Here is a 12,500-nt window from a genome sequence, read left to right on the forward strand (position 1 = left end):
AGGGTGAGAGAGTGAGAGTGAGCGAGAGGGTGAGAGAGTGAGAGAGTGAGAGTGAGAGAGTGAGAGTGAGAGAGTGAGAGTGAGAGAGAGGGTGAGAGAGTGAGAGTGAGAGAGTGAGAGAGAGGGTGAGAGAGAGTGAGAGAGAGGGTGAGAGAGAGTGAGAGTGAGAGAGTGAGAGAGAGGGTGAGAGAGTGAGAGTGAGAGAGAGGGTGAGAGAGTGAGAGTGAGAGAGTGAGAGTGAGAGAGTGAGAGTGAGCGAGAGGGTGAGAGAGTGAGAGTGAGAGAGTGAGAGTGAGAGAGAGGGTGAGAGTGAGAGAGTGAGAGTGAGAGAGAGGGTGAGAGAGTGAGAGTGAGAGAGTGAGAGTGAGAGAGAGGGTGAGAGAGGGTGAGAGAGTGAGAGTGAGAGTGAGAGGGTGAGAGAGTGAGAGTGAGAGAGAGGGTGAGAGAGTGAGAGTGAGAGAGAGGGTGAGAGAGTGAGAGTGAGAGAGTGAGAGTGAGAGAGAGGGTGAGAGAGTGAGAGTGAGAGAGTGAGGGTGAGAGAGTGAGAGTGTGAGAGTGAGAGTGAGAGAGTGAGAGTGAGAGAGTGAGAGTGAGAGAGAGAGAGAGGGTGAGAGAGAGGGTGAGAGAGAGAGTGAGAGAGTGAGAGAGTGAGAGAGAGGGTGAGAGAGTGAGAGTGAGAGTGAGAGAGAGTGAGAGTGTGAGAGTGAGAGAGAGGGTGAGAGAGAGAGAGAGAGAGAGAGAGAGAGAGAGAGAGAGAGAGAGAGAGAGAGAGAGAGAGAGAGAGAGAGAGAGACAGAAGAAGAGTAAAGTACAGTGTGTGTTTCTCACCACAGTTGTCTTCGTCACTGTCATCATCACAGTCCATGTGTCCATCACAGCGCTTAGAGGACAGGACACACCTCCCGGACCGACATTTGAAGTGACTGGGAGAACACTCTGGAACAACCAACAATATAGCATGGGTTATGTCACCTGGGTCATTCATTTAATGTTAAACAAAGAGTTTTCAAATAACCGCTCCCCTCCCTTCTACTAACCATCAACATCCGGGTCAGGTAGTAGACAGGTGAAGAATAACCGCTCCCCTCCCTTCTACTAACCATCAACATCCGGGTCAGGTAGTAGACAGGTGAAGAATAACCGCTCCCCTCCCTTCTACTAACCATCAACATCCGGGTCAGGTAGTAGACAGGTCAAGAATAACCAAGCCCCTCCCTTCTACTAACCATCAACATCCGGGTCAGGTAGTAGACAGGTGAAGAATAACCGCTCCCCTCCCTTCTACTAACCATCAACATCCGGGTCAGGTAGTAGACAGGTCAAGAATAACCAAGCCCCTCCCTTCTACTAACCATCAACATCCGGGTCAGGTAGTAGACAGGTGAAGAATAACCGCTCCCCTCCCTTCTACTAACCATCAACATCCGGGTCAGGTAGTAGACAGGTGAAGAATAACCAAGCCCCTCCCTTCTACTAACCATCAACATCCGGGTCAGGTAGTAGACAGGTCAAGAATAACCAAGCCCCTCCCTTCTACTAACCATCAACATCCGGGTCAGGTAGTAGACAGGTGAAGAATAACCAAGCCCCTCCCTTCTACTAACCATCAACATCCGGGTCAGGTAGTAGACAGGTCAAGAATAACCAAGCCCCTCCCTTCCACTAACCATCAACATCCGGGTCAGGTAGTAGACAGGTGAAGAAGAACCAAGCCCCTCCCTTCTACTAACCATCAACATCCGGGTCAGGTAGTAGACAGGTGAAGAATAACCAAGCCCCTCCCTTCTACTAACCGTCAACATCCGGGTTAGGTAGGAGACAGGTGAAGAATAACCAAGCCCTTCCCTTCTACTAACCGTCAACATCCGGGTCAGGTAGTAGACAGGTCAAGAATAACCAAGCCCCTCCCTTCTACTAACCATCCACATCCGGGTCAGGTAGTAGACAGGTGAAGAATAACCAAGCCCCTCCCTTCTACTAACCATCCACATCCGGGTCAGGTAGTAGACAGGTGAAGAATAACCAAGCCCCTCCCTTCTACTAACCGTCAACATCCGGGTCAGGTAGTAGACAGGTGAAGAATAATCAAGCCCCTCCCTTCTACTAACCATCAACATCCGGGTCAGGTAGTAGACAGGTCAAGAATAACCAAGCCCCTCCCTTCTACTAACCATCAACATCCGGGTCAGGTAGTAGACAGGTCAAGAATAACCAAGCCCCTCCCTTCTACTAACCGTCAACATCCGGGTCAGGTAGTAGACAGGTGAAGAATAATCAAGCCCCTCCCTTCTACTAACCATCAACATCCGGGTCAGGTAGTAGACAGGTCAAGAATAACCAAGCCCCTCCCTTCTACTAACCGTCAACATCCGGGTTAGGTAGGAGACAGGTGGGTCCGTCTTCGGGGAACTGGTTACAGTCTGTGTCCTCCGGCCATTGAAGACCCACAATACCCAGCACAGACTCACAGCGCTCCTTAGAGCTCCGACACAATGACCTGCAACAACACAGATAAACGTACATTATACATAAACTCAGCAAAAAAAGAAATGTCCTCTCACTGTCAACTGTGTTTATTGTGTAAATATTTGTATGAACATAACAAGATTTAACAACTGAGACATAAACTGAACAAGTTCCACAGACATGTGACTAACAGAAATTGAATAATGTGTCCCTGAACAAATGGGGGGGGGGGGGCAAAATCCCAAAAAATAACAGTCAGAATCTGGTGTGGCCACCAGCTGCATTAAGTACTGCAGTGCATCTCCTCCTCATGAACTGCCCCAGATTTGTCAGTTCTTGCTGTGAGATGTTACTCCACTCTTCCACCAAGGCACCTGCAAGTTCCCGGACATTTCTGGGGGGAATGGCCCTAGCCCTCACCCTCCGATCCAACAGGTCCCAGACGTGCTCAATGGGATTGAGATCCGGGCTCTTCACTGGCCATGGCAGAACACTGACATTCCTGTCTTGCAGGAAATCACGTACAGAACGAGTAGTATGGCTGGTGGCATTGTCATGCTGGAGGGTCATGTCAGGATGAGCCTGCAGGAAGGGTACCACATGAGGGAGGAGGATGTCTTCCCTGTAACGCACAGAGTTGAGATTGCCTGTAATGACAACAAGCTCAGTCCGATGATGCTGTGACACACCGCCCCAGACCATGACGGACCCTCCACCTCCAAATCAATCCCGCTCTAGAGTACAGACCTCGGTGTAACGCTCATTCCTTCAACGAAAATCACAAGTCCGACCATCACCCCTGGAGAGACAAAACCGCGACTCGTCAGTGAAGAGCACTTTTTGCCAGTCCTGTCTGGTCTAGCGACGGTGGGTTTGTGCCCATAGGCGACGTTGTTGCCGGTGATATCTGGTGAGGACTTGCCTTACAACAGGCCTACAAGCCCTCAGTCCAGCCTCTCTCAGCCTATTGCAGACAGTCTGAGCACTGATGGCGGGATTGTGCGTTCCTGCTGTAACTCAGGCAGATGTTGTTGCCATCCTGTACCTGTCCCGCAGGTGTGATGTTCGGATGTACCGATCCTGTGCAGGTGTTGTTACACGTGGTCTGCCACTGCGAGGACGATCAGCTGTCCGTCCTGTCTCCCTCTAGCGCTGTCTTAGGCATCTCACAGTGCGGACATTGCAATTCATTGCCCTGGACATCTGCAGGCCTCATGCCTCCTTGCAGCATGCCTAAGGCACGTTCACATAGGTGAGCAGGGACCCTGGGCATCTTTCTTTTGGTGTTTTTCAGAGTCAGTAGAAAGGCCTCTTTAGTGTCCTAAGTTTTAATAACTGTGACCTTAATTGCCTACCGTCTGTAAGCTGTTCGTGTCTTAACGACCGTTCCACAGGTGCATGTTCAGTAATTGTTTATGGTTCATTGAACAAGCATGGGAAACAGTGTTTAAACCCTTTAAAAAGAAGATCTGTGAAGTTATGGGGCGGCAGGGTAGCCTAGTGGTTAGAGTGTTGGACTAGTAACCGGAATGTTGCAAGTTCTAACCCCCGAGCTGACAAGGTACAAATCTGTCGTTCTGCCCCTGAACAAGACAGTTAACCCACTGTTCCTAGACCAGTTAACCCACTGTTCCTAGACCAGTTAACCCACAGTTCCTAGACCAGTTAACCCACTGTTCCTAGGCTGTCATTGAAAATAAGAATTTGTTCTTAACTGACTTGCCTAGTTAAATAAAGGTTAAATAAAACACTTTTTTTTTAAAACCTCAAAGAATTATCTTTGCGACAGGGTCATGGGAAAAAATATATATATTTTTTTTTGCTGAGTTTACAACACACAGATAAACATAAATTAATAACAGTTTCTACTGGATGGTATTTATAACAGTCTCTGCTGTCTGGTATTTATAACAGTCTCTACTGTCTGGTATTTATAACAGTCTCTACTGATCTATACTGTATGGTATTTATAACAGTCTTTACTGATCTATACTGTCTGGTATTTATAACCGTCTCTACTGTCTGGTATTTATAACAGTCTCTACTGTGTGGTATTTATAACAGTCTCTACTGTCTGGTATTTATAACAATATATACTGGATGGTATTTATAACAGTATCTATTGGATGGTATTTATAACAGTATCTACTGGATGGTATTTATAACAGTCTCTACTGTCTGGTATTGAAAACAGTATGTACTGTGTGGTATTTATAACAGTCTCTACTGTCTGGTATTGAAAACAGTCTCTACTGTCTGGTATTGAAAACAGTCTGTACTGTGTGGTATTTATAACAGTCTCTACTGTGTGGTATTTATAACAGTCTCTACTGGATGGTATGTATAACAGTCTCTACTGTCTGGTATTTATAACAGTCTCTACTGTCTGGTATGTATAACAGTCTCTACTGTCTGGTATTTATAACAGTCTCTACTGTCTGGTATTTATAACAGTCTCTACTGTCTGGTATTTATAACAGTCTCTACTGGATGGTATTTATAACAGTCTCTACTGGATGGTATTTATAACAGTCTCTACTGTCTGGTATTTATAACAGTCTCTACTGGATGGTATTTATAACAATATCTACTGGATGGTATTTATAACAGTCTCTACTGGATGGTATTTATAACAGTCTCTACTGGATGGTATTTATAACAGTCTCTACTGGATGGTATTTATAACAGTCTCTACTGGATGGTATTTATAACAATATCTACTGGATGGTATTTATAACAGTATCTACTGGATGGTATTTATAACAGTATCTACTGGATGGTATTTATAACAGTATCTACTGTCTGGTATTTATAACAGTCTCTACTGTCTGGTATTTATAACAGTCTCTACTGTGAGGTATTTATAACAGTCTCTACTGTCTGGTATTTATAACAGTCTCTACTGGGTGGTATTTATAACAGTCTCTACTGGATGGTATTCATAACGGTCTCTACTGGATGGTATTTATAACGGTCTCTACTGGATGGTATTTATAACAGTCTCTACTGGTCTCTACTGTCTGGTATTTATAACAGTCTCTACTGGATGGTATTTATAACCGTCTCTAATGTCTGGTATTTATAACAGTCTCTACTGTCTGGTATTTATAAAAGTCTCTACTGGTCTCTAATGTCTGGTATTTATAACAATATCTACTGGATGGTATTTATAACAGTCTACTGGTCTCTACTGTCTGGTATTTATTACAGTCTCTACTGGTCTCTACTGTCTGGTATTTATAACCGTCTCTAATGTCTGGTATTTATAACAGTCTCTACTGTCTGGTATTTATAAAAGTCTCTACTGGTCTCTACTGTCTGGTATTTATAAAAGTCTCTACTGGTCTCTAATGTCTGGTATTTATAACAGTCTCTACCTTGATGGTATTTATAACAGTCTCTACCTGATGGTATTTATAACAGTCTATACTGTGTGGTATTTATAACAGTCTCTACTGGATGGTATTTATAACAGTCTATACTGTCTGGTATTTATAACAGTCTCTAATGTCTGGTATTTATAACAGTCTCTACTGGATGGTATTTATAACAGTCTCTACTGGTCTCCACTGTCTGGTATTTATAACAGTCTCTACTGTCTGGTATTTATAACAGTCTCTACTGGTCTCCACTGTCTGGTATTTATAACAGTCTCTACTGTCTGGTATTTATAACAGTCTCTACTGGATGGTATTTATAACAGTCTCTACTGTCTGGTATTTATAACGGTCTCTACTGTCTGGTATTTATAACAGTCTCTACTGGTCTCCACTGTCTGGTATTTATAACAGTCTCTAATGTCTGGTATTTATAACAGTCTCTACTTGATGGTATTTATAACAGTATCTACTGTCTGGTATTTATAACAGTCTCTACTGGTCTCCACTGTCTGGTATTTATAACAGTCTCTACTGTCTGGTATTTATAACAGTCTCTACTGTCTGGTATTTATAACAGTCTCTACTGGATGGTATTTATAACAGTCTCTACCAACTGGTATTTATAACAGTCTCTACTGGATGGTATTTATAACAGTCTCTACTGTCTGGTATTTATAACAGTCTCTACTGTCTGGTATTTATAACAGTCTCTACTGTCTGGTATTTATAACAGTCTCTACTGTCTGGTATTTATAACAGTCTCTACTGGATGGTATTTATAACAGTCTCTACTGGATGGTATTTATAACAGTCTCTACTGTCCGGTATTTATAACAGTCTCTACTGTCTGGTATTTATAACAGTCTCTACTGGATGGTATTTATAACAATATCTACTGGATGGTATTTATAACAGTCTCTACTGGATGGTATTTATAACAATATCTCCTGGATGGTATTTATAAAAGTATCTACTGGATGGTATTTATAACAGTCTCTACTGGATGGTATTTATAACAGTCTCTACTGGATGGTATTTATAACAGTCTCTACTGGATGGTATTTATAACAATATCTACTGGATGGTATTTATAACAGTATCTACTGGATGGTATTTATAACAGTATCTACTGGATGGTATTTATAACAGTATCTACTGTCTGGTATTTATAACAGTCTCTACTGTCTGGTATTTATAACAGTCTCTACTGTGAGGTATTTATAACAGTCTCTACTGTCTGGTATTTATAACAGTCTCTACTGGATGGTATTTATAACAGTCTCTACTGTCTGGTATTTATAACGGTCTCTACTGTCTGGTATTTATAACAGTCTCTACTGGTCTCCACTGTCTGGTATTTATAACAGTCTCTAATGTCTGGTATTTATAACAGTCTCTACTGGATGGTATTTATAACAGTATCTACTGTCTGGTATTTATAACAGTCTCTACTGGTCTCCACTGTCTGGTATTTATAACAGTCTCTACTGTCTGGTATTTATAACAGTCTCTACTGTCTGGTATTTATAACAGTCTCTACTGGATGGTATTTATAACAGTCTCTACCAACTGGTATTTATAACAGTCTCTACTGGATGGTATTTATAACAGTCTCTACTGTCTGGTATTTATAACAGTCTCTACTGTCTGGTATTTATAACAGTCTCTACTGTCTGGTATTTATAACAGTCTCTACTGTCTGGTATTTATAACAGTCTCTACTGGATGGTATTTATAACAATATCTACTGGATGGTATTTATAAAAGTATCTACTGGATGGTATTTATAACAGTCTCTACTGGATGGTATTTATAACAGTCTCTACTGGATGGTATTTATAACAGTCTCTACTGGATGGTATTTATAACAATATCTACTGGATGGTATTTATAACAGTATCTACTGGATGGTATTTATAACAGTATCTACTGGATGGTATTTATAACAGTATCTACTGTCTGGTATTTATAACAGTCTCTACTGTCTGGTATTTATAACAGTCTCTACTGTGAGGTATTTATAACAGTCTCTACTGTGTGGTATTTATAACAGTCTCTACTGTGGGGTATTTATAACAGTCTCTACTGGATGGTATTTATAACAGTCTCTACTGGATGGTATTTATAACGGTCTCTACTGGATGGTATTTATAACGGTCTCTACTGGATGGTATTTATAACGGTCTCTACTGGATGGTATTTATAACAGTCTCTACTGGTCTCTACTGTCTGGTATTTATAACAGTCTCTACTGGATGGTATTTATAACCGTCTCTACTGTCTGGTATTTATAACAGTCTCTACTGTCTGGTATTTATAAAAGTCTCTACTGGTCTCTAATGTCTGGTATTTATAACAATATCTACTGGATGGTATTTATAACAGTCTACTGGTCTCTACTGTCTGGTATTTATTACAGTCTCTACTGGTCTCTACTGTCTGGTATTTATAACCGTCTCTAATGTCTGGTATTTATAACAGTCTCTACTGTCTGGTATTTATAAAAGTCTCTACTGGTCTCTACTGTCTGGTATTTATAAAAGTCTCTACTGGTCTCTAATGTCTGGTATTTATAACAGTCTCTACCTTGATGGTATTTATAACAGTCTCTACCTGATGGTATTTATAACAGTCTCTACTGGATGGTATTTATAACAGTCTATACTGTCTGGTATTTATAACAGTCTCCACTGTCTGGTATTTATAACAGTCTCTAATGTCTGGTATTTATAACAGTCTCTACTGGATGGTATTTATAACAGTCTCTACTGGTCTCCACTGTCTGGTATTTATAACAGTCTCTACTGTCTGGTATTTATAACAGTCTCTACTGGTCTCCACTGTCTGGTATTTATAACAGTCTCTACTGTCTGGTATTTATAACAGTCTCTACTGGATGGTATTTATAACAGTCTCTACTGGATGGTATTTATAACAGTCTCTACTGTCTGGTATTTATAACAGTCTCTACTGGTCTCCACTGTCTGGTATTTATAACAGTCTCTAATGTCTGGTATTTATAACAGTCTCTACTGGATGGTATTTATAACAGTATCTACTGTCTGGTATTTATAACAGTCTCTACTGGTCTCCACTGTCTGGTATTTATAACAGTCTCTAATGTCTGGTATTTATAACAGTCTCTACTGTCTGGTATTTATAACAGTCTCTACTGGATGGTATATATAACAGTCTCTACCAACTGGTATTTATAACAGTCTCTACTGGATGGTATTTATAACAGTCTCTACTGTCTGGTATTTATAACAGTCTCTACTGGATGGTATTTATAACAGTCTCTACTGTCTGGTATTTATAACAGTCTCTACTGGATGGTATTTATAACAGTCTCTACTGGATGGTATTTATAACAGTCTCTACTGTCTGGTATTTATAACAGTCTCTACTGTCTGGTATTTATAACAGTATCTACTGTCTGGTATTGAAAACAGTCTGTACTGTGTGGTATTTATAACAGTCTCTACTGTCTGGTATTTATAACAGTCTCTACTGTCTGGTATTTATAACAGTCTCTACTGTCTGGTATTTATAACAGTCTCTACTGGATGGTATTTATAACAGTCTCTACTGTCTGGTATTTATAACAGTCTCTACTGTCTGGTATTTATAACAGTCTCTACTGTCTGGTATTTATAACAGTATCTACTGTCTGGTATTGAAAACAGTCTGTACAGTGTGGTATTTATAACAGTCTCTACTGGATGGTATTTATAACAGTCTCTACTGGATGGTATTTATAACAGTCTCTACTGTGTGGTATTTATAACAGTCTCTACTGGATGGTATTTATAACAGTCTCTACTGTCTGGTATTTATAACAGTCTCTACTGGATGGTATTTATAACAGTATCTACTGGTCTCTACTGTCTGGTATTTATAACAGTCTCTATTGGATGGTATTTTTAACGGTCTCTACTGGATGGTATTTATAACCGTCTCTACTGTCTGGTATTTATAACAGTCTCTACTGTCTGGTATGTATAACAGTCTCTACTGTTTGGTATTTATAACAGTCTCTACTGTCTGGTATTAATAACAGCCTCTACTGTCTGGTATTTATAACAGTCTCTACTGTCTGGTATTTATAACAGTCTCTACTGTCTGGTATTTATAACAGTATCTACTGTCTGGTATTTATAACAGTATCTACTGTCTGGTATTGAAAACAGTCTGTACTGTGTGGTATTTATTACAGTCTCTACTGGTCTCTACTGTCTGGTATTTATAACCGTCTCTAATGTCTGGTATTTATAACAGTCTCTACTGTCTGGTATTTATAAAAGTCTCTACTGGTCTCTACTGTCTGGTATTTATAAAAGTCTCTACTGGTCTCTAATGTCTGGTATTTATAACAGTCTCTACCTTGATGGTATTTATAACAGTCTCTACCTGATGGTATTTATAACAGTCTATACTGTGTGGTATTTATAACAGTCTCTACTGGATGGTATTTATAACAGTCTATACTGTCTGGTATTTATAACAGTCTCCACTGTCTGGTATTTATAACAGTCTCTAATGTCTGGTATTTATAACAGTCTCTACTGGATGGTATTTATAACAGTCTCTACTGGTCTCCACTGTCTGGTATTTATAACAGTCTCTACTGTCTGGTATTTATAACAGTCTCTACTGGTCTCCACTGTCTGGTATTTATAACAGTCTCTACTGTCTGGTATTTATAACAGTCTCTACTGGATGGTATTTATAACAGTCTCTACTGTCTGGTATTTATAACGGTCTCTACTGTCTGGTATTTATAACAGTCTCTACTGGTCTCCACTGTCTGGTATTTATAACAGTCTCTAATGTCTGGTATTTATAACAGTCTCTACTGGATGGTATTTATAACAGTATCTACTGTCTGGTATTTATAACAGTCTCTACTGGTCTCCACTGTCTGGTATTTATAACAGTCTCTACTGTCTGGTATTTATAACAGTCTCTACTGTCTGGTATTTATAACAGTCTCTACTGGATGGTATTTATAACAGTCTCTACCAACTGGTATTTATAACAGTCTCTACTGGATGGTATTTATAACAGTCTCTACTGTCTGGTATTTATAACAGTCTCTACTGTCTGGTATTTATAACAGTCTCTACTGGATGGTATTTATAACAGTCTCTACTGTCTGGTATTTATAACAGTCTCTACTGGATGGTATTTATAACAGTCTCTACTGGATGGTATTTATAACAGTCTCTACTGTCTGGTATTTATAACAGTCTCTACTGTCTGGTATTTATAACAGTATCTACTGTCTGGTATTGAAAACAGTCTGTACTGTGTGGTATTTATTACAGTCTCTACTGGTCTCTACTGTCTGGTATTTATAACCGTCTCTAATGTCTGGTATTTATAACAGTCTCTACTGTCTGGTATTTATAAAAGTCTCTACTGGTCTCTACTGTCTGGTATTTATAAAAGTCTCTACTGGTCTCTAATGTCTGGTATTTATAACAGTCTCTACCTTGATGGTATTTATAACAGTCTCTACCTGATGGTATTTATAACAGTCTATACTGTGTGGTATTTATAACAGTCTCTACTGGATGGTATTTATAACAGTCTATACTGTCTGGTATTTATAACAGTCTCCACTGTCTGGTATTTATAACAGTCTCTAATGTCTGGTATTTATAACAGTCTCTACTGGATGGTATTTATAACAGTCTCTACTGGTCTCCACTGTCTGGTATTTATAACAGTCTCTACTGTCTGGTATTTATAACAGTCTCTACTGGTCTCCACTGTCTGGTATTTATAACAGTCTCTACTGTCTGGTATTTATAACAGTCTCTACTGGATGGTATTTATAACAGTCTCTACTGTCTGGTATTTATAACGGTCTCTACTGTCTGGTATTTATAACAGTCTCTACTGGTCTCCACTGTCTGGTATTTATAACAGTCTCTAATGTCTGGTATTTATAACAGTCTCTACTGGATGGTATTTATAACAGTATCTACTGTCTGGTATTTATAACAGTCTCTACTGGTCTCCACTGTCTGGTATTTATAACAGTCTCTACTGTCTGGTATTTATAACAGTCTCTACTGTCTGGTATTTATAACAGTCTCTACTGGATGGTATTTATAACAGTCTCTACCAACTGGTATTTATAACAGTCTCTACTGGATGGTATTTATAACAGTCTCTACTGTCTGGTATTTATAACAGTCTCTACTGTCTGGTATTTATAACAGTCTCTACTGGATGGTATTTATAACAGTCTCTACTGTCTGGTATTTATAACAGTCTCTACTGGATGGTATTTATAACAGTCTCTACTGGATGGTATTTATAACAGTCTCTACTGTCTGGTATTTATAACAGTCTCTACTGTCTGGTATTTATAACAGTATCTACTGTCTGGTATTGAAAACAGTCTGTACTGTGTGGTATTTATAACAGTCTCTACTGTCTGGTATTTATAACAGTCTCTACTGTCTGGTATTTATAACAGTCTCTACTGTCTGGTATTTATAACAGTCTCTACTGTCTGGTATTTATAACAGTCTCTACTGTCTGGTATTTATAACAGTCTCTACTGTCTGGTATTTATAACAGTATCTACTGTCTGGTATTGAAAACAGTCTGTACAGTGTGGTATTTATAACAGTCTCTACT

The 12,500-nt window shown here is 39.8% G+C and overlaps 1 protein-coding gene across 1 annotated transcript in view; it reads right to left on the reverse strand.

The window, feature by feature from the left end:
* The window catches only part of corin (corin, serine peptidase), a 143,910-nt gene that overhangs the window by 36,791 nt on the left and 94,619 nt on the right, over positions 1–12,500 (reverse strand). Inside the window, exons 12-13 of the mRNA XM_036958423.1 lie at positions 2,361–2,497; positions 829–936 (exon numbers count right to left, since the gene is read on the reverse strand). Of these exons, the coding sequence (XP_036814318.1) occupies positions 829–936; positions 2,361–2,497 (245 nt within the window). The remainder of the gene's footprint in view (positions 1–828; positions 937–2,360; positions 2,498–12,500) is intronic.

Source organism: Oncorhynchus mykiss, chromosome 21 (assembly GCF_013265735.2).
Source record: "Oncorhynchus mykiss isolate Arlee chromosome 21, USDA_OmykA_1.1, whole genome shotgun sequence".
Classification (NCBI taxonomy): domain Eukaryota; kingdom Metazoa; phylum Chordata; class Actinopteri; order Salmoniformes; family Salmonidae; genus Oncorhynchus; species Oncorhynchus mykiss.